Source organism: Eretmochelys imbricata, chromosome 28 (assembly GCF_965152235.1).
Source record: "Eretmochelys imbricata isolate rEreImb1 chromosome 28, rEreImb1.hap1, whole genome shotgun sequence".
Lineage (NCBI taxonomy): Eukaryota > Metazoa > Chordata > Testudines > Cheloniidae > Eretmochelys > Eretmochelys imbricata.
The window spans coordinates 1,422,030-1,447,966 of NC_135599.1; the positions used below are offsets into that span (position 1 = coordinate 1,422,030).

General features: G+C 44.9%; 1 protein-coding gene across 1 annotated transcript; it reads right to left on the bottom strand.

Annotated features, from left to right (window-relative positions):
* Positions 1 to 7,247: 7,247 nt before the first annotated feature.
* NUBP1 (NUBP iron-sulfur cluster assembly factor 1, cytosolic) lies at positions 7,248 to 25,288 on the bottom strand. Its single transcript, XM_077806803.1, has 11 exons — positions 25,157 to 25,288; positions 24,942 to 25,046; positions 21,247 to 21,380; positions 18,093 to 18,161; positions 16,958 to 16,990; positions 16,065 to 16,155; positions 13,967 to 14,121; positions 10,645 to 10,755; positions 8,986 to 9,088; positions 8,020 to 8,103; positions 7,248 to 7,419 (listed from the first exon to the last, which is right to left on the bottom strand). Exons 1-11 carry the CDS (start codon positions 25,194 to 25,196, stop codon positions 7,355 to 7,357), a joined length of 990 nt encoding a protein of 329 aa, XP_077662929.1. The 5' UTR covers positions 25,197 to 25,288; the 3' UTR covers positions 7,248 to 7,354.
* Between the last annotated feature and the right edge of the window lie 649 nt (positions 25,289 to 25,937).

Here is a 25,937-nt window from a genome sequence, read left to right on the forward strand (position 1 = left end):
CTGAAATCACTGAGTGTTGTGTTAAGTAGTGGGGGAGCCTGAAGATATATTGTGGAGCAGTTTGTGGGGTGGCTGGAGTACCTTGTGGACGGCTGGTGGAGCAGTTTGTGGGAAGGCTGGAGCTGCTTGTGGGCCACGGAGCAATTCGTGGACAGGCTGGTGGAGCAGTTTGTGGGACGGCAGGAGCTGCTTGCAGGCCACGGAGCCAAGCGAAGCAGTTCATGGGGCGGCTGCTGGAGCGGAGCGAAGGCCTATTGAGCTGTGGGGTGGTCAGCTTCAGATCATGTAAGGTGCCCCTTACCTCTCTCCCCTCCACATCTCCACCCAGGTTGGGAGGTAAAGCTCTGCAGATAAACTTTCGAACTCTGGGGCTGCCCTGACCAGGGACAGAGACTTTTGGGTCATTGGACTTTTGGGACTTTGGGTGATTTTGGCTTGCTGGACTCAAGAACCAAAGGGAAAGGGCACGCCCCAATTTGCTTGGGGTGGGTTCTTTGCTCATGGGTTGTGTTACGAATCCTGTTGGTGGTGTTTCCCCAGCATAATGCCACATTGTTGCTCTCTGTTATTAAAAGGCTTTTTGCTACACTCAGACTATGTGCTTAAGAGAGGGGAAGTATTGCCTCTTGGAGGTGCCCAGTGGGGGTGGTATATATTTGTCCCAGGTCACTGGGTGGGGGCTCGAGCCGGTTTGCATTGTGTTATTGGAATGAATCCCCTAGATATTGAACCCGGCCCTTGTTGCTGCCAACTCTGATGGGCAGAAGGGTTACAGAAACATAGGGTTAAGTTAGATTCCATAGGACGTGAGAATTTAAGTTTCAATGACAGCTTCAAGAAGGTATAGAGCAGGGTTCTGTTCCCAAACTGAAGTTAATCCCCTCGGCCTGGCCCAGACTGTATCATTCCTTACTCTCCACGCCCACTAGGTCCTGGTCACTCAGCCCTCTTCTCCTGAGTCCAGTGTTTCTGCCGGCAGCCATCACTGCAGCTTCACTTCAGAAGACTCCACCGATACAACACCCCAAGCAAAAACGATGAGTTCCAGAGAAACAAAAAGGAGAAACCACTCTGCAGTTGGGTTTTACTTTGGCATGTCTTCTGGGCACTTGGAGAATATTTGTACGAACATCCTTTCACCACCCAGCCTCCTGTTCTCCATGACTTGCACCAGACCCCTCTGTTCCGCTGGTTGGTTTAATGGTTTGGCAGGCCTTACCGGAAACAAGCAGTTGCTGCTTATTGTCAATAAGCCACCACCATACTGGCCTTTCTAGGGCTGGAATGTAACAAGTTATATAGCAGGACTCATAAGCGATGGCCACCGCTTCCCGCAGCTCCCGTTGGCCGGGAACGGCGAACCGTGGCCACTGGGAGCTGCGGGGGGCCATGCCTGCGGACGGTCAACGTCAGCAAAATGTCTCGCACCCCACAATCCGATTACCCTGATGGGCTGCAGGTTGCCCACCCCTGGTGTATAGTAGATGTTTGAAATGAGGCCTTTCAAACGTCAGTTACAATTACTAGTTCCAAAATAAGATACTGTTGTCTTGACAATGTCCGATACTTTCTTTGGAAGAGAGTACTGTCAATAATATTAATTTTCTTAAGTTCATTTGACAACTAGATGGAGAAATGCAAAGTACTCTTCTTAGGAAGGAAAAATCAAATTCACAGCTACAAAATGGGGCATAACTGGCTAGCAGCAGTGCTGGTGGAAAGGATCTGGGTGGTGTGCTGGATCACATGACTATGAATGGACAGTGCGATGCAGCTGCGAAAAAGGTGAACGTTCTGGGCTGCATTAACAGGAGTGTCATATATAAGAAACAGGAGGCACCTGCCCCACTCGGTTTGGCACTGGTGAGGCCTCAGCTGGAGTGCTGGGTCGCCACACTTTCGGAAAGGCTTTGGACAAACTGGAGAGAGTCCAGAGGAGAGCCACAAAAGGGAAAGGAGGACTTGTGGCACCTTAGAGACTAACCAATTTATTTGAGCATAAGCTTTCGTGAGCTAGAGCTCACTTCATCGGATGCATACAGTGGAAAATACAGTGGGGAGATTTATAAAACCTATCACCATTTCATCACCCAATAAGCACCATTTTTTCCATGCATTGTGGAAAAAGTAACCAGGTAACTTTTCTAAATTGTTTAGAAAACCTGACCCATGAGGAGTGGTTAAAAAACTGGGCATGTTTAGGCTGGGGAGAAGATGACAGAGGGGCAGGGGAACCTCTTATGTCTTCAGATTTGTTAAGGGCTGTTATAAAGAGGACAGTGATCAATCGTTCTCCATGACCACTGAAGGTTAGGACAAGAAATAATAGGCTTAATCTGCAGCAAGGGAGATATTAGGGAAAAGCGCTTTGATTATAGGGATAGTTAAGCTCTGGACAAGGCTTCCCAGAGGCTGGAAATCCCCATCACTGGAGGTTTTTAAGAACAAGCGTCTGTCAGGGTAGGGATGGTCTAGATCTGGTTGGTTCTGTCTCAGCACAGGGGGCTGGACTTGATAAACTCTCCCTTCAGGAGCCCAACATTTCTAGGATTCGGAAAGCTGCTGAAGCGGACCGATTAGAAAACGTTTACCAAATCGTTGTGGTACTAAAATGATGCTTTCTGCAGAGGTGGCACATCTTCTAAACGGTACTCTTCAGTCTTTCATAAATTTGCAAATTATTATAGAACCTCCTTTGTAGGTAAAGGGGTCGTGCCATTCAAGGTTAAATTAACTTCAAGGTCTTGTAAGTAGCTGGTAGTGAGAATTTGGCTATGAATGTCTTAAAATGAAGGGAACATGATGGGATGTAGATTTAAAATTATTCTTTTGAGTCAGACTGATGTGTTATAATTAGGCACAAGGCACTGACAAGATGGGTCAAGCTGGAAGGCGTGAGACCAGAACTGGGGGGGCAGGGATGATTTCCATCCTTGAAATGTGAAGTGAGACTTCCCAAAATAAGGCGAATCTGCCAGTGGGTAGGGAGGAGTGTTACTGGGTATTTAAGCATCCTAGAATACAAGTTTTAATTTATTATTTGGAGGTCAATTCCTTTTGCCATTACTTACAGTAAGCAGCAGTGTATCGTTTTGTCCATACTAAGCTGTTGATTGTCAACAGCCTCTTAGACAGACAAATTGGGTGAGGTAAGACCTTTCACTGGGCCAACTTCTGCAGGCTCTTGTGATAGCTGGGATCTCCCTTCAAGCTGCTAACTTACAGGGCTGCATCCACTGTAAATTAGGAGGGGAAAAAAGCATCAGCAAGGTGACTTCCAGGGTATTGTCACAGCAGATGTTTCACAGGGCATGTATTAAAGTTAGTTATTCTCAATAATCGCATCACGTGTGTGTTTTCCGCAGCAGCTTTTAAGGACTTGGGCATTAGGCTGATTTACACTTTGATAGACATGAACAAGGAATGCCAGGTTGTGCTTTGTAGCACATTGTGTTCATCACATATACATCTAAGTGGCCCTACAGATTTCCTGTGCACTAATGTGGACACAAGAACAAATGGATATAAACTGGTCATTGGGAAGTTTAGACTTGAAATTAGATGAAGGTTTCTAACCATCAGAGGAGTGAAGTTCTGGAACAGCCTTCCAAGGGGAGCAGTGGGGGCAAAAGATCTATCTGGCTTTAAGATTAGACTCGATAAGTTTATGGAGGAGATGGTATGATGGGATAACATGATTTTGGGAATTAATTGATCTTTAAATATTCATGGTAAATAGGCCCAATGGCCTGTGATGGGATGTTAGATGCGGTGGGATCTGAGTTACTACAGAGAATTCTTTCCTGGGTATCTGGCTGGTGAATCTTGCCCACATGCTCAGGGTTCAGCTGATCACCATATTTGGGGTCGGGAAGGAATTTTCCTCCAGGGCAGATTGGAAGAGGCCCTGGGGGTTTTTTGCCTTCCTCTGTAGCATGGGGCACGGGTCACTTGCTGGAGGATTCTCTGCTCCTTGAAGTCTTTAAACCACCATTTGAGGACTTCAATAGCTCAGACGTAGGTGAGAGGTTTATCGCAGGAGTGGGTGGGTGAGATTCGGTGGCCTGTGTTGTGCAGGAGTTCGGACTGGACGATCATAATGGTCCCTTCTGACCTTAGTAGCTATGAAAAAAAATAGTACCAGCGCACAAGTCTGTCAACACTTTGTGGTCCCTCTTTTGGAAATGCAAAATTAATGTTTAATCTGAAAACCCAGTTTGGGAATTGTACGGACTAACTGCTGCACTGTAAAAGAGTAAGTGTGACGGGAGCAGAGAAGCCGAAAGGACCCATAGAGAAGGACTGCTTTGCAATAAATGAAGGTATTTCCTTGAAAAGTAGCCTGTAAAAAGGGTCTATACAATTGTTCTGGTGTTTGTTAGCATTCTGTTCATGGTTTGGGGTCTGGTACAAGAAAATATCCTGCTCCTGCTACTACACTCTTTTCTTTTATGGACGTGGACGGCAAAGACCAGCAAATCAGTTTCTGCTTTCCCAAAAGATGCCAACTTGAGTCGCTTAAGAAAATAAGCACCATTTTTTCCCATGCACCATGGAAAAAATGACCATGTAACTTTTCTGAAGTGTCTTGTTTGTATGCCTGAGGTATAAAAGAATTAGACACTGTATTTTATAATAGACCCATTCTGTGCTCTTGTATTATCTCCTTGGAATAGTTAAGATTTTGTAAAGTACATTAGCGGCAGCAGCAAAAATGATGGAGAAATGATTGCAGATGATGTTCTAGATACTAATGCTGGAGCAACGGGGTAGAACGTCGTCTCTGGATTTCATGTGTTCATTCTACAGGAGAGAGAAGAAGAAATTCAGGGTATGGATGTCCTGAAGGATATGGAAATACATAACCACTAGGTGACTGTGTAAGTTGAGGACTGATATTGGAAAAATGGATAAACAATAAGACAACATTTATTAAGTAACACTATTCTAGAGCATCAGCCCTGTCTGAAAGAGTAAAGAATTGCTTGGTTAAAACATGTCAAACTCAGATTTTTAGCGACGAGTTCCTTACAGTTATAAGCTAACACCTTAAGATAAAAAGGGAGCATGTGCAGGAAGGAAAATTTCAATTCTTACTTAAAACAGGCCAAAGGCTAGCTTTATATCCTACTATGCAAATCATTTCTTGCTTCTGTTTGAGAAGTTAATACTGTGACAAAGTTCCCCTTCTGCCTGGGTGGGTCCTGCACTTATTGGCAGATTTGCTCGCCTCAGAGATTCACAGCAGCCCTCAGTTTGGCCACTTTTGCTAGTGGCTCAAACCTGCCATTCACTCAGCTAACCTCATTGCTGGCCAGCATGGGGAAAAGGGAGGAGAACAATGCCCACAGTCTCTGCTGATCCACCTAGTGGGTCAGGGGACAGGCCAGGGACCTCACATTCTAGGTCAACTCCTCTTGTACCCAATATGGGGGGAGGGGAGGGGGAATGGGGGGAACCCAGGCCTGCCCTCTACTCCAGGTTCCAGCCCAGGGCCCTGTGGATCACAGCTGTCTACAGGTTTCAGAGTAACAGCCGTGTTAGTCTGTATTCGCAAAAAGAAAAGGAGGACTTGTGGCACCTTAGAGACTAACCAATTTATTTGAGCATGAGCTTTCGTGAGCTACATCTCTCTTGTAACACCTGTGTGACAGCTACAACTCCCTGGGTTACTTCCCCATGGCCTCCTCCCAACACCTTCTTTATCCTCACCACAGGACCTTCCTCCTGATGCCAGATAGAGTTTGTACTCCTCAGCCCTCCAGCAGCACACCCTCTCACTTCCCAGTCCTTGTGCACCCCTCACTGACGGAAGTGAGGTGCTTTTTAAACCAGGTGCCCTGATTAGCCTGCCTGTCTTAATTGGTTCCAGCAAGGTCCTGATTGTTCTGGAACCGCCCCCATTATCTTATCCAGGAAAAAGGTACCTGCTTAATCTGGGGCTAATATATCTGCCTTCTATCACATGGATCCTCCCCTTAGGCTGGGGGGGGGGGGGGGTGGGGAGGTCCTTTAGCAGTGGGTGGGTGGAAACTGGATCCCAATAGGATCACTCTCCTGTAGCCATCTGGCCCAACCCTGTCACAATACAGAGTGTTTGTTTGTTAATGATTAGAGCCATTTTAGTCATTAAGATAAAGACCTTTGGAGGATTCCTGATCACTGGGTGTTTCTAATACTCAGTTCTGTGATATTCATACTATATAGATCAGGAAGCATAATTTCAGAAGTGTAATATAAAAGGCAACTGCAGTTCTCCTACAGAATGTGCTCCTCATTTCTCAGAGTTTGGGATGTTTAACCACTGGACAAGTGAGAAGCCTTGTTAACACTCAGGATGAGAATATCCTTCTTGAGTGAGTGCAGAGTAGAGTAGTTACCCATCCCCTTTTTCTTTGCTCCCTCTGGATAATTTCTGGCATGAAGGAGGGGGGTCTGGAATCAGAGATTGGGTGGAGCAGAGAAGAGGAAAGGCTCATTTGAGAGGGATTTCTGGCAACACAACACTTTATTACTTAGTGAATTAAACTCCTACAAATAAATTAAGCCTGAACACTGACTTAGTTCCTTGCTATAAATCAAGTAGGCAGCAAGCTCCCGCAAGTCAACTCATTCTGTTCTGCAGCCACACAGTCAAGTTTATATTGATTTTAATTTGAAAGCAAATGCGGTTAATTTTCTCTTGACACTTGCCCTCTAATTTCTTGTATTACAAACAAGGAAATTAACGTTAACTTGTCTAAGTAAAAAAATTGGTTAGTAATTTGTTCCCACTAGGCTGACACTTCTTTTGTGATCAGTGTCTGGGAAAAGAAAAATAAGAGACAATCCTAAATTTGAGTGTACTCTAAATATGGAACTCTACTAATCAAAGAAAAAGATGCCCAGGTGATTTTATCCAATGAAACACAGCATGGAATGCACACTACAATTAATCCCCAAATGAAGGAGGCTTGAAAGTACTAATATTTTAAAATGAGACTCAGGTAAATGTTCCAGTGAAAATATGTATTTAATGTACAAGAGTTTCTGAATAAAGTCTATGTGACCATCTTTGGAGATTAATTTCACTAACGACAAATACAAATTTCAGGTATCACAAAATACTGCATTTAGATTTCACCTGTGAGGCACTAAGTGACTTATTTCTATAAACTTATAATAAAGCTTTGAGACATCAGGTGGACTAGCTGGTGTTCAAATATTATGGTGATCGCACACAAGAACAGGAAATTAAAGCAAGGACATTAACTTAAAAATTATTTATTTGCAATACAGAAAAGGAGTACAAGTCTTTACATTCTGCCTATCAATTCATGACACAATCGTTGCTTTCCTATAGTTAACTGCACATTTATTCCATTCCTTGGTTAGATAATTTTTCTTGTGAGTGTTGTAGGCCACAATATTCTTGAATCCCTGCAAAGAGGCAAAAAACAAGGTAGTAGTGAATTTATTTTATGTATGGTCAATCACTGCATGGATCTATTGCCTGCTGTGGGCATAAGTCACAAAATTTTGTCTATCATATTACCCTCACTTATATTTGAAATGGTTTAAAGAATTTTAGACCCATTTTTCTTCTGCTATTTGAATACTTTCTGCATTTCCAGAAGTGTCAGAGTGACATATTCAAAACTTCACTCACTGGTAAGCTGCCAAATTCCATTTAAGAAATGCCTGCTCGTAGAAAATTAGCAAAACTATTTTATTTTCTTAGTAAGAGTACATGATGTATTTGCTGGAACTCAATGAAGGTCAAAATAAGCCATAGAAGACACACTTATTTTAGTTACCTGGAGTTAAATAGCTATCCTTTTAACAGAATTTAATTGTTTAAAATATAATATATATATAAAATGAAGTCATTCTTGAGACAAGTAAAGAGATAACAAATGGTGCGATTTCATGATTCTTATACTGTACATTCTGCCAAAATTACACCTTCATAACATGTTTAAGAAACTAATTGCTCAGACAAGTAATTCACATATCAGCCTTTTAACATGACATTCTTACTTTGGATGATATTCCTGTAAGATGAAGTAGCTGGGGACTCAGGTATTTCAGAGAAAAAAGATTGGCCTTCATCACAACTTTTCCCTAAAAAAAGAAAAAAAATAAGCTAAAAACCTTGTGATGCAGAAAAAAACAAAACAAAAAAAACCTGCCTGAAAATTACCTCCCCAAAATTGCTGTACCAGTCCAGTGAACCAAGCAAGCGCTTATGTTCTTCCTGTGTTGGTAACACATGAATGAAGCATGGTAGCTATTGTCTTATAGACAGCTATTAGAACTAAGTAGCAGAACAATGTCGTTTTTCAGACTGAGGTCCTCGGCTTTCCTAGATTTAGACGTCTCTGTACACGTCCTGTCTATACCATCCTTCCATCTACACAGGATGCTATTCCTTAATTCCATGGAAAAGTAGCACCAAGATGGCCTTGCTTTACACCCAATACTGTGTAGATTGGTGTACATGATCTACTCGTAACGTGGTATTTTACATACTAGCTCTTTTCTTTTAGTATATCTAATTATCCACTGGAAAAAACCTAACTAAATTCATACAACTAGCATTTTTTCAGTTGTTATAGAAGCTCTAACTATATCGAAACTTGATGTTACAAGATTTTATTCTTCCTTGTGGTATGGTTACATCCCGTATGCAACTGTAAGTGAGCAGTTTTTCAAAAAAATGGCACACACAAGATGAATCATGTTACTAAAGGTGAACGGCTGACATGATTACTATTTAAACCTAAGCAGGAAGTTCTCTCATCATTTTACTCATTTCAGACCAAACCATATTATCACCGTTCCACAAACTGTATTTACAGGAATTTTCATTCTAAAAAAGTCAACTATTGGACACTGTTTATCGCAGTGAATAAGTCTAAACCTTAGCTGATACGCCAAAAATGACCCTGAAGTAATGGCAAGCACAGTGTTGCTGTTTATTATTATGTAATTTGCCAAGCTTACCTATTTGAGGCTCTAGAGGCACTTTCCCCAGGAGAGAAATATTTAAATTTTGGCACATCTTCTCTGCTCCTCCAGTTGTTGGAGGAAAGATTTGAGATTCAATCTGTAATGTTAAAAAAAAAGAACTAGTATTACAAGACATCTCCACAAAAGAACATTTTGAGAACTACAGTTCTTCAGGTTTTTTTAGCGGTATTTTCAAAACATCACTAACTGAAATCCCAGTTAAAACAGCCCCACACTGTGGGCTTCTGATGGCTATGTATGGTAGTTTCCTGGCATACTATCGCTGCACATTGGAGTTCTACACCATTAAAACATCTGACCTAAGCTTTCACAAAAATCATTTCTGCCCATTAAGAGCATTGTAGGGGCAAATATAAATCACAAGTACCATTTCTAATACATTTGTCCTCTATTCTTCTAGTGTACGTTACTATTCCTCCAAGACATTTATTGTGGTATATACACAATCCTAATTTTAAAACTGTGGGTTAGAATTTAAATTTACAAGAGCGAGGGATTTGAAAGCAGACAGCGTGGCCAGACAAAAGCTGTCAATATTCTTTAATGCTGACCTGCAGAAACCTAATTCTTTCCAAGACCTCGGACGCGTAAGCAGAGACTGACAATTATGTCTGACTTTTCCAAGAACTCACATTGCTTTGAGGATGTGTTCAAATGGATACCAGGTTGATGCCAAGGAACTCACCTGAAACCCATGGACCCACATTCCTAAGACAAGCTGATCGTGCATTAGTCTGCATGTTTGGATGGTCGTTACCATCCTTTAGTTCTCTCTCTAACTGAGTTAGTAACATGTAATTTGTCATCTTGTTCCCGTCCTAGCCCAATCCTCAGACTCCACGTTTATCATGACTGGCACATACAATCCAGCATGGGACTGTTTCTAGAAAATGATTACGGTACACAGTGCAGCAACCCCCATTCCATAATGCTCCCAGTTTGTACTTTCACGTGTTGAAAATGCCAGGAAAGTTCTGAAGCAAAAGCAGCATGTGTAGCTCACTTATGTAACAGGGGGGTCAGGAGTTCAGCATCTAAAGGAAACTGTTAGTAAACTGTTAGAAACACCTCAATGTTTGCATACAAACTAAACAAGAAGGCAGGCTGCCGTAGTGCTTGAACACACAGCACTTCAGAAGTTTCCTACCTCACAGGAGCTGCAACATCCCACATCAGCGATTCAGCGATGCCAGCCAGTGGCTCCTCTTAATAGGAGCATTTAAGACAGAGTTGTTAAACACTGCCACAAGTACTCCTTCTCTTTTTACAGGTCTTAAAGTAGGTCTATTATTCAAATATAGATGTCTAACAACGTAGCATCCTGCTGTGTAGCTGAAGCCTCCATTGTTATCCAATGTTCTGGCTCCTAAAAGAACCTACAAAACTAATCCTTGGCCTCAGGAATGCACCTTTCGTAACTATCTAAGGACGACAGTTCCTGTATAAAAGAGCTTGATACTGTTTCCACCAACAGAAACAGGATTTTTTTTTTATTCAGGAGATCAAGCAAGTTTGTGCCATGATAAGTAAATCCTTTCCCTTCCCTCATGGTCACCACAAAACATACATACATTTGGACTGCGTATATTAAGACGAGTGAAAATATTAGCAATAAGTTTTAGATAGTCTTACCTTACATTTTGGGCATACAAAGCCACTCATATTTTCAACAACACCTATGATTGGCAGTTTCACCTTATGACAAAAGTTGATCTCCTTTCGAACATCCTGAAGAGATATTTCCTATCAAAAGCAAGTGTTATTTTGTCAGTCCACATACACTGGACTTTTTCGATCTATGGGTTTTTCCTACAAAGCAAACTTACCTAGCACAGAAATCTTTCAAGCAACTGTTACAATCTTGCTGACTTCTCTTCACATTCTGAGCATGTTTTCCACCAGCAGATTAAACAAATAACCTATTCTCTGGTTTACTCAATTAAGGTATCTTCTGTCTTGAGACTGACCACAGATGATCAAGCTATTTAGATCTTTATTCAACCAATTTAGCTTCCAACACCTTTAAATCTGTCCAACAATTCTGGCATGGGTTCAACAATCTTTATGCATATCGCCTGCATTAATGTCATATCTTCAGTGAAAAGTATTCTTTAAATAGAACGGATTATGCGAATATTACTTTTGCATCTACTGTTAGTTTACAGAAAGACACCAAAAAACTAATCTGGTGAAGGTGTTGAGGAAGATGTGCAGGAACGGGTTTACTCACTCTTTCCAAAATCAATTCTAACACCACTCCCTAACCCTCACCCTTCTCATAAACATGCCTACATAACATAGGAATGGCCCTACTGGATCAGACCAAAGGTCCATCTAGTCCAGTATCCTGTGTTCCAACAGTGGCCAGTGCCAGGTGCCCCAGAGGGTATCAACAGAACAGAGATCCATCCCCTGTCACTCATTCCCAGCTTCTGGCAAACAGGCTAGGGACACCATCCCTGCCCATCCTGGCTAATATCCATTGATAGACCTATCCTCCATGAATTTATCTAGTTCTTTTTTGAACCCTGTTATGGTCTTCACCTTAACATCCTCTGGCAAGGAGTTCCACAGGTTGACTGTGTGTTGTGTGAAAGAATACTTCCTTTTATTTGTTTTAAACCTGCTGCCTATTAATTTCATTTGGTGACCCCTAGTTCTTGTGTTATGAGTAGTAGTAAACAACACTTCCTTATCTACTTTCTCCACACCAGTCATGATTTTACAGAGCTCTATCATCTCCCCTTAGCCGTCTCTTTTCCAAGCTGAAAAGTTCCAGTCTTATTAATCTCTCCTCATACGGAAGCTGTTCCATTCCCCTAATAATTTTTTATTCCCTTTTCTGAACCTTTTCCAATTCCCATATATCGTTTTTGAGATAGGGCGACCACATCTGCACACAGTATTCAAGATGTGGGCGTCCCATGGATTTATATAGAGGCAACATGATATTTTCTGTCCTATTTTCTATCCCCTTCTTAATTATTCCCAGCATTCAGTTTGCCTTTTTGACAGCTGCTGCACATTGAGCGGATGTTTTCAGAGAACGATCCACAATGACTCCAAGATCTCTTTGAGTGGTAACAGCTCATTCAGTTCTCATCATTTTTGATGTATAGTTGAGATTATGCTTCCCTATGTGCATTACTTTGCATTTATCAACATTCAATTTCATCTGCCATTTTGCTGCCCAGTCACCCAGTTTTGAGAGATCCCTTTATAGCTCTTCACAGTCTGCCTGGGTCTTAACTATCTTGAGTAATTTTGTATCGTCTAAAGGAAAGGAGTTCTTGTGGCACCTTAGAGACTAACCAATTTATTTGAGCATGAGCTTTCGTGAGCTACAGCTCACTTCATCAGATGCATACCGTGGAAACTGCAGCAGACTTTATATATACACAGAGAATATGAAACAATACCTCCTCCCACCCCACTGTCCTGCTGGTAATAGCTTATCTAAAGTAATCATCAGGTTAGGCCATTTCCAGCACAAATCCAGGTTTTCTCACCCTCCACCCCCCCACACAAATTCACTCTCCTGCTGGTGATAGCCCATCCAAAGTGACAACTCTTTACACAATGTGCATGATAATCAAGTTAGGCCATTTCCTGCACAAATCCAGGTTCTCTCACTCCCTCACCCCCCTCCAAAAACCCACCCCCATACACACACAAACTCACTCTCCTGCTGGTAATAGCTCATCCAAACTACAAGAACTCCTTTTCTTTTTGCGAATACAGACTAACACGGCTGTTACTCTGAAATTTGTATCGTCTGCAAATTTTGCCACCTCACTGTTTACCCCTTTTTCCAGATCATTTATGAACATGTTGAATAGGACTGGTCCCAGTACAGACCCCTGGGGGACACCCTATTTACCTCTCTCCATTCTGAAAATTGACCATTTATACTACCCTTTGTTTCCTACCTTTTAACCAGTTACCAATCCATGAAAGCACCTTTTCTCTTATCCCGTGGCTGCTTACTTTGCATAAGAGCCTTTGGTGAGGGACCTGTCAAGGGTTTTCTGAAAATCTAAGAACACTATATCCACTGGATCCCCTTGGTCCACATGCTTGTTAACCCCCTCAAAGAATTATAGTAGATTGGTGAGGCATGATTTCCCTTTACTAAAACCATGTTTGACCTCATTTCCTTCCACTTCCTCCTACACGTCCCTTGCATTCTGCTCACTACTCCCTACTTAATGTTCCACTTGTTTCCTGCCACTTGTGCCTTTGGACATTTTCTTGTTGATCCTACTCCTGGAAAACTGTGCCTCTTCCTGCATAATTGGCCTCTTCTCCCCCTCCTTCAAATTGCCCACTGAGAACGTACCTCTGATTTAGCTAGACTTCTGCCACTAATCTCAGCACTGGTACCTGACTTGAAACAAAAAGCCCTCTCCCGCCCCAAACCCCCCCCCCCATACACACACACACATCCTAAGAAGGAAAAGTATACTAACCCAGAGGTTCTACTGTCCATAAATCAAAATCAATCAATCAATAAAAGCTCACCATGATTCCCCCCACCCCAACATCACTAGTATCTTCTTGCTGTCTATTATCATCATTCCTTACTTCCCTCCTAGCACCATCTGTAAGTCAACAGTATTGCAAGTTCACAGTCCTTTGCCTTCAGGAAGTCTCCAACATGCCATAGAGCTGTAAACAAGTTCCACATAGTGTCATTTGAATGAGAAAATTATCTGATCTCTACGGATCAGCATCCAATAATTTGGCTGTGATGAATGGATCATGCTGGGCATGGGTCACAAATGGCAGGAAGAAGATTCTGAAGCCAATTGGCAGACTTAAATCATCTCCTTCCATGGAGAGACATTCCCTTGTGCCTACATGCTATAGTTGATTGACGAGATCATTTCTGTAAAGTTAATAAGTGTTCCAAAGCAAAGATTTGATTTAACATTTGTAGCAGAACTTCTCTTACCTGAGGAGTAGTGATTATAACTGCTCCATCTATGTGTGAGGAACTTAGATACTGCACAATAGATAAATGTTCATCTGAAGTACCTGGAGGTGTATCCACAATAAGGTAGTCAATTTCACCCCAATCCACATCACGAAGAAATTGTTTGATCATTCCTAAAAACAGATGCAAGATGAACAACAAATTTGAAATTTAGAAACATACAAGCTAGAAAATAGCAAGTGTGCAGTTTCCTCAATCTCCAGCATAAACCTAAAGGGGCCAAAAGCTTGAGTGAGACAGTCAGAATTTGGTCTGTTGTTCAAAAAGTCTGAAAGGCACTTTGAGAATCTATTCTGTGCTAAAAGATTACCCAAAATATGACTGCAGCCACACTCAAAGCATGGGTCTATTTTGCAAGGAGAGTATGTAAAATGGCACCTTCTCACTCAAAATATCTGCTCTCTGTCTGACTTCAGCAAATGTATATTTTTACTTCTGTTAACAGACCAGTGCAGAGCCAACATAGATGAGTGAGGTGGATTCTATTACTTCACATATATCAGAATTATTTAGCAAGTTCCAATCAGTTACATCTGTAAAACTCCATCTATGGCAAGCAATAAAAGAGGTCACTAAAGCCATAATTTTTGCTGTCAGAAGTTTCATTACTGATAGCGATGCTATAAAGTAAAAAGAACAGGAGGACTTGTGGCACCTTAGAGACTAACAAATTTATTTGGAGCATAAGCTTTTGTGAGCTGCAGCTCACTTCATCGGATGCATTCAGTGGAAAATACAGTGGGTAGATTTATATACACAGAGAACATGAAACAATGGGTGTTACCGTACACACTGTAACGAAAGTGATGAGAGCTTTTCCCCCCCGCTCTCCTGATGGTAATAGCTCACCTTACCTGATCACTCTCATTACAGTGTGTATGGTAACACCCATTGTTTCATGTTCTCTGTGTATATAAATCTCCCCACTGTATTTTCCACTGAATGCATCCAATGACATGAGCTGCAGCTCACGAAAGCTTATGCTCAAATAAATTTGTGAGTCTAAGGTGCCACAAGTCCTCCTTTTCTTTTTGCGAATACAGACTAACACGGCTGCTACTCTGAAACCTGTCGCTATAAAGAATTCAGTTTTACTCTCAGATCCCGTCTTTTCAGCTGATCATTTTAAATATAGAAGGTTTTGGATAAACAATCCTGGATCCTGACAATATCAGTACAGAATCACTGTTTCAGAAAGATCTGCACCTTAAGTTCTACTTCCAGAGCATTCTACTCAAATTTCTCTATATTTTAACATATGCACTGTCAAACTAGAATTGAGTGTTATCAATAAAAAGTTAGGTACATTCTATTTCAGAAAATTTAAGCAGAAAGCAATGGGATGAGGGACCGAAAGGGCTAAAACTAAGTAATTAAAATCTACAGTAACATGGAAATCACACGTTAAGGTCTGAAAAAAGAATAAGCCGTTTTATTACATAAATTCATCAGCAAAACTGGCTCAAAAGAATATTATTGTCTATTTCCATAACCAAATAGTCTACTTCCAGTCTTCTTTTATGCACAAAAGGATAGTAAAACAAACAGTATACATTTAAAAGGTTGAATTAACAACCAGATAAGACAGTTTTGCTACCTACATTCATTTACAAAAAAAAAAAAAACCTGAACATCAGGTAACTTGGAAATTATGATGTTGAATATTGAGATTTCTTTTAATCAATTTAGGAATCTTTTTTAAAACATGAACAATATTCATGCCTATTTAGAAAGTTCAACAGACCCGTGTTAACACAGGGCAATAAACTATAGATATAAATTCTGCCCAAGTGTGAAAAAAGTATCAACTGTACATGTTAATCAGTAGTATGCATGCAATATATCAAATATAGACTCCTTAGTTTCTATCTAGCCAGTCTAAACTAAGTTGTTCTGATTATGTTAGAGAGCTCAGTTCAATATACGATAGCATTTCCTTTCACTCTAGGATGGTTAAGAATAACGGCTTTGCCAACAAACAAAGTTTTATATGGAAAAAGGAAGCACTGTCTAAATTGCAATAATCAACAACAGTGAAAATACTTGAGATACAGACCATTTTTTTTGGGTCCTCTCCAGATAACAGCATCATCAGGACCACTGAGCAAGAACCCCACAGACATGACACACAAGTTTTCTTCAACATACTAGAAAAGAGAAAGCATACTATTAAAAAAGCCCAGAAAGAAATTTACTTACCAAAATAATATCCTTACCAGTTCTTAAAAAGATTTTAATGGATCAAAACATAGTTTAAAGAAAATGGATGTTTGAAAAAAATGAAGTGTCCTTACTTTTCTTCCATCAGTCAAAGGCTGCATGATTTCTGTACAACAGTCAGTAATCTGACTATATTCACATTTTAAAGAGCCTTTTACAAACTGATAATGCCAATTACTGCAATAACTCTTCACAGAATCACTACTGAGAAGGCATGTGGTGAAAATGACTTCCCTTTCTCTCTTAGCATCAGAAAAATATTTGTGTGGTGGCATGTACAAAAATTTGAACAAAATCTGAAATATTTCCATGCATTTTGTTAAGAACATCACCTCTGTTATTCCTTGGGATTTAATTATCTGCAGTGTTGTTATAACTGGAAGTGAAGTATTGTACAAGTGCAGGAGAACCAAAAATAATTGAAACTGACTACTCTAATTTCATTGTCCAAACCAAAATAAGTGCAAAGGGAAACAGCTGAAAAGGAGAAACTTTACTTTGTTTTAAAATGTTCAATTATAATAACCCACTGTGATGTTAGTAACAGAAGGAATTTTTTTAAAGCTATGCTGTTTAACCTGTAGTGCATCTTTAAGAAGCAGGACTTCTGTATATGGAAAAAAAAGAGTGGGTAGGAGGGAGAAAATAGTTCTAGTTTCTCTCTGGAATAGGCCCCCCTAAACTGTTTTCTTTTTTAAAACAGAAAAGAAAAAAACCTCACTAACTTACCACCGGAGACCATCCAGAACCACTCTGGTGAACCTGAGGATAAAAGCAATGTTTTAAAAACCCATATATGCAGTATATACACAATGTATGTAAAATATAAGCTACACTGTAATGATACATTTCAAACCAGATGCCAAGAAATACGCTAACTGTATTGAAAGAGTCAAATGGCCATATAAGAAACTGCAAAAAGGCAGAGTCACTGAAATAGGCAGCAAACTATGAATTCTGTTGATGTTGATCAAATGGCTGTTGCAGCAAACATGCTGCCTAACAATTTGCAATATAGCCCTCATTCCCTTGCTACAGAAAAGTTAACCCTGAAGGACACCACTCTGAGAAATATTTGAAGGAAAGAAAGAGTCAGATGCTGCTAGCCACTGCCTGTAAGTACGGGGATACCTGCTAAAAGTTTGCTACGTAGTACAAAACCAGAAAGGGGACTGGCAACCAACTCCAGAGAAACACAAGATAATACTTCCTTATGTCAATGGCATTACTTTCCTATTAATGTGTCAGCCTGATCATATATAAATGTCTTAGAGGCTGCTAATCACATGGCAAAGGCGGTTCAAATATCCTTCTAATACAAACAGTACCTACCATAATCTATAAGCAATGTTTAAAAGTACATTCCCTGTTCAGAATGTTAAGTATCTTTCTCCTATGCCAGTTAGCTAGTCTTTAACAAAGGTGAACCTTGCTAACACCAATGGTGTACATGATTAGTACCAACACACGGTGTGTGCCTCTACATCTCAAATTGAAAAGCAGAGCTATAATAAGGCTGCAGATCACTAAAAGTTCAGAATTTTGTACAAAGTGATGATTCTGCAGTATTATAGTCTTCAAAAGCAATAAAGTTTATTTTTTGTTGTGTTATCCTGGCATTAACTGTTTACTTGAAACGTGCAACTCACTTGTACAAGCTAGCCAAACTGTACTGAATTTGAAGGGGCTCAGCTTGCTTTTTATTATGTAAGCATTTCCACACATATTCCCCAAGAAGTTATTCTTAAACAAGCCCTAAATATACAAAAAAGCAAATTAAGTCAAGCAGAGCGCCCAATAAATAACCTATTAGGCCACTTGAGACAAGTTGCTTTTACTGTTTTTAAAACAAAAACAATCATACCTGTTCTCCCTCTATACCCATTATTTTAGGGATTGATGGTCCGCAAATATCTATGTCCAGCAGAGCAACCTAAGAAAAAAAAAGTTGGAAATAAGTGCACACAATTGTTTACATGATATAAATTAGAAGCAAACACTAAAATGAATTGAAATTTGGAGAGTGTTTAGCTTAGATTAGTAATGGGAAATGAAGCATTCTGACACTAGCCATTCTCACGTTTAGTCTATTGCAATATTCCCTCCAAAAAAGACATGCCCCCTGCAATCCAGTTACAAACCTCACAAACCAACAAGAAAGACTTCTAAGCACATGTATTTTGATTCTTTAAAGGGACACTAAGTTGCATTTGGGCAGGGAGCTAGCACCCACCAGCTCTCAGAGCTTTACAGCTGCTGAGCACACTCAGTTCTTGCACCAAATGCCACCTGCCTTCTAAGCAAGTGATGGAAGTTACAAACTCCATAGCCCACATGAATGTAGAGCTGTAGAATAGCTGAGAACAAATGTTCTGTAACAGGTTGGCCAGCTAGTGAGCCAAAACAGGTTGCATATGCAATTACATTTAACTTTCACCATCCAAGAATTTCACTAAGAGCCCCTCTCTAGACTGAGCATTAATCCTTCAATTTTATTCTTAGTTTGCCTTCAAAGACTATATTGCTTAATCAAAAGGGCTATATAGCCACCTTAAAAGAGGTACTGAATAACAAAATGATTGGTAGTATCCTCCCAGAAGTTTGAAATCCTGTCTTTGTCTGTTTTAATCATTTACATCTAACAAATTCCACCCCAGCTCCTCCCCACCCTCAACCCCTCTCGCTTAAGAGGCACAAATGTAACATGATCTTCACACAATTCCTGTTGATCTTTATGTATGGTAACACAGCTCTGGGACCTGGGTGTAACTCACGCTCCCTCTAGTGACTGGTATATAAATTATACAGAAACAGTTTCTGTATTTGTGTATGTATTTAATGTCTCAGTAACAGAGTGGTGGATTTATAAAAAGATTTAGAACCTAGATGGCACTGCCCACGCATGTAATCTTGAGTATCAGAAATTATTGGATAATACTACAAACTGCACAGACTACCTTCAAACTGACAATCATAGAATCACAGAATATCAGGGTTGGAAGGGACCTCAGGAGGTCATCTAGTCCAACCCCCTGCTCAAAGCAGGACCAATCCCCAACTAAATCATCCCAGCCAGGGCTTTGTCGAGCCTGACCTTAAAAACTTCTAAGGAAGGAGATTCCACCACCTCCCTAGGTAACGCATTCCAGTGTTTCACCACCCTCCTAGTGAAAAAGTTTTTCCTAATATCCAACCTAAACACCTCCCCCACTGCAACTTGAGACCGTTACTCCTCATTCTGTCATCTGCTACTACTGAGAACAGTCTAGATCCATCCTCTTTGGAACCCCCTTTCAGGTAGTTGAAAGCAGCTATCAGATGTAATTAGAATGCAACCATCAATGGCTGATAGTGAAAGCATATGAACCAAATAAAATTTTAAGCAACTGCATTGTATGGTTGAAAAGAAGATCTAATAACTTTTAGTGCATTTTCTTAGGGGGAAAATTACCAATGTTCCGAATTTATACTGTTGCTTATGAAGATTCACCTTGTCAGGCCTCAGCAAACCTAGTTTTACTTGCACGGAGGCAACGTCAGAGACAAGTAATTTAATTTACATTGGGAAAGTGCAGACTGAACTAACTTATTTAGTAGCACGAAGGCCAAACTGTCCACAGTCACAGATTTCACTTGCCAAGAGGCAAGCAGCATACGAAAATATTTCACTTAGTTATTACACATTGTGATTTGTCTAATGTATAACGTGTCAGAAAATAAAGTAACTTATTTCTAGTTTTTTTTATTTCTTTAACATGCCTGAAACACTGATTGTATATGTCAAACAATATTCTGTAGAAACCTGTTCCATATAGATATCAGTTGTGCCACATCAAGGGAAAGGAAAATGAGAGTTGATTACAATATGAAGTGTTTGTGAAAGATTTGTCTTTCTGAATGAAGTAATACTGCATGTGGAAACTTACAAGCATGGAAAAGGATTTAAAAGCTATTAATTAAAGGAAAGTTCTTTCCTGAAAAACAGAAGCGGATTTCATAGCATTAACTGCAAGCCTATTGAGAGAGATTTTAGAAAAAAAAGTTCATAAAAATAAAATTCTATCAGTACTAAGCACATAGCACACATGTTCAAGATGTTGTTACTGAACCTATTTGCTCTATGTGTTGCAGAAAATCTCTCTTTGTGCATACTGACAAAGACAACTTTTTACTGTTATCAGTATTGGAGAATCCAGACAGCATTAGAAGAGTTAGCTACATTCTAGACTACCTCATGTATGAACAATACAAATGTGTAAGCTCATATTTAAGAAAATATTGTTTATGGTGACTGAGGAAGTAGGAAGCCAAGAAGAGCTGCACACCACAATAACTTGACATTGAGTCTGTTGGCAGTCAAGCTTACAAGTCAGCACAAGACTCTTAACAGATTTGATAATGGAAGCTACTGGGGAAGAATGGCACACGCCATTTTTATAGTTATTTCTGTGATCTTAACTGCACTTGAAACAACCAATTAAATTTTAAGGTTTTTTCCTGTGTATGTCAGGTTGTTTTTGTTTGTTTGTTTTTTTAAAGATGCATGTTAATAGTTTTCACTTTTCTGGGGTGGGAAGGAAGGTATAGGAGCAAAATAAAGCCTCCTTCTTACTCACAGAACCCCTGAGAACAACTAACAGGCACATGGAAAGACAACCACATGCCTGAGCTACGTTTACCTTCTCCCCACAGTGCCCAGGTATGTGCAAGATAAATCTAGAACATTTCTTTTATTCATGTACTAACCACCAAGCTACTGGACTTTGACAACAGTAATGAAAATCAAGTACAATACCATAAGAACCATCTGTAACTCTAGTTTTAGGATGTCTGATAAGTAACAAAAGTCTGGTATATAATTTTTAGCATTATTCTAAAAAAAAGTGATGTAGTCTCTTCCCCTACCACCTTCGACATGTTAAAATGAAGTTTCAATCAGATATTCCTGTCTATATTTTCACCCCAAGCTGTAGTCTCTGTACAGCCATACAAAGACCTACAGGAGGGGGGTTTCTCACCTGTTTAGTCTCGTCCTCAGCTAAGCCATGAGCCAAGTGGGCGCTGAAAGTGCTCTTGCCGACTCCTCCTTTCCCAGACAAAACTAGGATTTTGTGCTTCACAATTTTCATTTTCTCCTTTATTTCTTCTATAGCTGCAAAGTCAAAGGTGTTCCCAAGAGTTTGCGCCACGAGCATAAGAGACAGCACACCAGGAACCCTCAGACTCAGCCTAGGCCCCCAGCCACCTGAAAGGGCTGCGGGCCAGTTTCGATTCTTCTCCCCATTCACCACCCGCTGTTGCCTCCCCATGCACCCCACCCCCTCCCCCTCCCCTGAGAGACATGCTCAATGCGCTCCCCAGACACCACCAATAGCTACCCCTCCCCTCCACTCCCCATTCACCCCACCCCCCTCCTCCCCCAAGAGACACGCTCCATGCGCTCCCCAGAACCACCCAATAGCTACCCCTCCCCCATTGACCCCACCCCCCTCTTCCCCCAAGAGACAGGCTCAATTGCGCTCTCCAGACCCCCCCACAATAGCTACCCCTCCCCCAAGAGACACGCTCAACGCGCTCCCCAGACATCCCAATAGCTACCCCTTCCCTCCTCTCCCCATTCACCCCACCCCCCTCCTCTCCCAAGAGACACGCTCAATGCGCTCCCCAGACCCCCCAATAACTACTCCTCCCCCCATTCACCCCACCCCCTCCTCCCCCAAGAGACACACTCAATGCGCTCCCCAGACACCCCCAATACCTACCCCTCCCCTCCCCCCTCCTCCCCCAAGAGACATGCTCAATGCGCTCCCCAGATGCCCCAATAGCTACCCCTCCCCTCCCCATGCACCCCACCCCCCTCCTCCCCAAGGGATATGCTCAATGCGCTCCCCAGACACCCCCAATAGCTACGCCTCCCCTCCTCTCCCCATTCACCCCAGCCCCCTCCTCCCCCAAGAGACACGCTCAGTGTGCTCCCCAGACCCCCCCAATAGCTACCCCTCCCCCATGCACCCCACCCCCCTCCTCCCCCAAGAGACACGCTCAGTGTGCTCCCCAGACACCCCCAATAGCTAGCCCTCCCCCATGCACCCCACCCCCTCCTCCCGCAAGAGACACGCTCAATGTGCTCCCCAGACACCCCTAATAGCTACCCCTCCCCCATGCACCCCACCCCCTCCTCCCCCAAGAGACACACTCAATGCGCTCCCCAGACACCCCCCATAGTTACCCCTCCCCTCCTCCCCCCATTCACCCCACCCCCTCCTCCTGCAAAAGACACGCTCAATGCGTTCCCCAGACCCCCCCAATAGCTACCCCTCCCCCATTCACCCCACCCCCCTCCTCCCCCAAGAGACACGCTCAATGCGCTCCCCAGACACCCCCCAGTTACCCCTCCCCTCCTCCCCCCATTCACCCCACCCCCTCCTCCCGCAAGAGACACGCTCAATGCGCTCCCCAGACACCCGCAATAGCTACCCCTCCCCCCCCTCGCCATGCACCCCACCCCCCTCGTCCCCCCAGAGACACGCTCCACGCGCTCCCCGGACCCCCCCAATAGCTACCCCTCCCCCATGCACCCCACCACCCCACCCCCCTCCTCCCCCCAGAGACACGCTCCACGCGCTCCCCGGACCCCCCAATAGCTACCCCTCCCCCATGCACCCCATCACCCCACCCCCCTCCTCCCCCAAGAGACACGCTCCATGCGCTCCCCAGACCCCCCCCAATAGCTACCCCTCCCCTCCTCTCCCCACTCACCCCACCCCCTTCCTCCCCAAGAGACACGCTCAATGCGCTCCCCAGACACCCCCCATAGTTACCCCTCCCCTCCTCCCCCCACCCCCTCCTCCCGCAAGAGACACGCTCAATGCGCTCCCCAGACACCCCGCATAGTTACCCCGCCCCTCCTCTCCCCATGCACCCCACCCCCCTCCTCCCCCAAGAGACACGCTCAATGCGCTCCCCAGACCCCACCAATAGCTACCCCTCCCCCATGCACCCCACCCCCCTCCTCCCCAAGAGACACGCTCAATGCGCTCCCCAGACCCCCCCCAATAGCTACCCCTCCCCCATGCACCCCACCCCCTTGCTCCCCAAGAGACATGCTCAATGCGCTCCCCAGACACCCCGCATAGTTACCCCTCCCCTCCTCCCCCCATTCACCCCACCCCCTCCTCCCGCAAGAGATACGCTCAATGCGCTCCCCAGACCCCACCAATAGCTACCCCTCCTCCATGCACCCCACCCCCCTCCTCCCCAAGAGACACGCTCAATGCGCTCCCCAGACCCCCCCCAATAGCTACCCCTCCCCCATGCACCCCACCCCCTTGCTCCCCAAGAGACACGCTCAATGCGCTCCCCAGACACCCCGCATAGTTACCCCTCCCCTCCTCCCCCCATTCACCCCACCCCCTCCTCCCGCAAGAGACACGCTCAATGCGCTCCCCAGACACCCGCAATAGCTACGCCTCCCCTCCTCTCCCCATTCACCCCAGCCCCCTCCTCCCCCAAGAGACACGCTCCACACGCTCCCCGGACCCCCCCAATAGCTACCCCTCCCCCATGCACCCCACCCCCCCACCTCCCTCCTCCCCCAAGAGACACGCTCCATGCGCTCCCCAGACCCCCCCAATAGCTACCCCTCCCCTCCTCTCCCCACTCACCCCACCCCCTTCCTCCCCAAGAGACACGCTCAATGCGCTCCCCAGACACCCCCCATAGTTACCCCTCCCCTCCTCCCCCCACCCCCTCCTCCTGCAAGAGACACGCTCAATGCGCTCCCCAGACACCCCGCATAGTTACCCCGCCCCTCCTCTCCCCATGCACCCCACCCCCCTCCTCCCCCAAGAGACACGCTCAATGCGCTCCCCAGACCCCACCAATAGCTACCCCTCCCCCATGCACCCCACCCCCCTCCTCCCCAAGAGACACGCTCAATGCGCTCCCCAGACCCCCCCCAATAGCTACCCCTCCCCCATGCACCCCACCCCCTTGCTCCCCAAGAGACACGCTCAATGCGCTCCCCAGACACCCCGCATAGTTACCCCTCCCCTCCTCCCCCCATTCACCCCACCCCCTCCTCCCGCAAGAAACACGCTCAATGCGCTCCCCAGACACCACCAATAGCTACCCCTTCCCCCCCATGCACCCCACCCCCCTCCTCCCCCCAGAGACACGCTCCACACGCTCCCCGGACCCCCCCAATAGCTACCCCTCCCCCATGCACCCCACCCCCCCACCTCCCTCCTCCCCCAAGAGACACGCTCCATGCGCTCCCCAGACCCCCCCAATAGCTACCCCTCCCCTCCTCCCCCCATTCACCCCACCCCCTCCTCCCCCCAGAGACACGCTCCATGCGCTCCCCAGACCCCCCCAATAGCTACCCCTCCCCTCATTCACCCCACCCCCTCCTCCCCCAAGAGACACGCTCCATGCGCTCCCCAGACCCCCCCAATAGCTACCCCTCCCCTCCTCCCCCCATTCACCCCACCCCCTCCTCCCCCCAGAGACACGCTCCATGCGCTCCCCAGACCCCCCCAATAGCTACCCCTCCCCTCATTCACCCCACCCCCTCCTCCCCCAAGAGACACGCTCCATGCGCTCCCCAGACCCCCCCAATAGCTACCCCTCCCCTCCTCCCCCCATTCACCCCACCCCCTCCTCCCCCCAGAGACACGCTCCACGCGCTCCCCGGACCCCCCGCGCGGCTCACCGGGGTCCGAGGCGGCGGGGCCGCCGGCGGCGCACAGCCGCTGGTTGGGGCAGCCCTGGCAGGCGGCGGTTTTGCCGGCTTGGACGCTGCTGGTGCCGGGGCAGCCTGCAAGGGAAGGCGAGAGAGCGGGCGGGGGCCCGGGTCAGGGGAGCCGAGACGCCGCCGCCGCCGCCGAGACACCCCCCCCGCCGGCCGGCGCGCCCAGCTCCCCTCACCGTGCGGCAGCGGCGCGGCCCCGGGCTCGGCCTCCGCCATCGCTCAGCCGCCGCCGCCGCAGCGCCGCTTCCGGGGTGGGGGCGGGGGCGGGGGCGCCTCGCGGGGACCGTTGTGACGTCGCCGATCCGCCAGAGAACGTGCGGCTGGAGGGTCGCGCGACGTTCCCGTGTCACGTGGTTGGGCCGCTGCTGGCCGGGGAGCCGCCCCCTGCTGGCCTGTGCTGCTCCCCGGAGCCTCCTGCTCGCTGTCGGGGGGGCTGACGTCAGGGTGTCTCCCTCCCCCACTCCCGTACCGGAGCGACTGCTGTCTCAACTGGCTGACCTACTGAAAAGGGCAAGTCCTGAGAGTGGGGCCCTCGTCCTTAAAGAGGCAATGCTCGTCTCTCTCTCTCTGACACCCATGGGGGGGGGGGTGTCTCTCTCATGCACACACAGAGTGTGTCTTTGTCACTCTCACAGTGGGTGTCACTCATGCACACACAGAGTGTGTCTTTGTCACTCTCACAGTGGGTGTCACTCAGGTACACACAGAGTGTGTCTTTGTCACTCTCACAGTGGGTGTCACTCAGGTACACACAGAGTGTGTCTTTGTCACTCTCACAGTGGGTGTCACTCAGGTACACACAGAGTGTGTCTTTGTCACTCTCACAGTGGGTGTCACTCATGCACACACAGAGTGTGTCTTTGTCACTCTCACAGTTGGTGTCACTCAGGTACACACAGAGTGTGTCTTTGTCACTCTCACAGTGGGTGTCACTCAGGTACACACAGAGTGTGTCTT

Coding starts and splice junctions, on each gene's coding strand:
- NUBP1 (XM_077806803.1), bottom strand. CDS start 25,196: ATGGCGGAGGCCGAGCCCGGGGCCGCGCCGCTGCCGCACG. Junction 21,381..24,941: donor CCCCGCCGCCTCGGACCCCG/GTGAGCCGCGCG, acceptor TTGACTTTGCAG/CTATAGAAGAAATAAAGGAG. Junction 16,156..16,957: donor GTTCTGGATGGTCTCCGGTG/GTAAGTTAGTGA, acceptor TCTCTTTTCTAG/TATGTTGAAGAAAACTTGTG.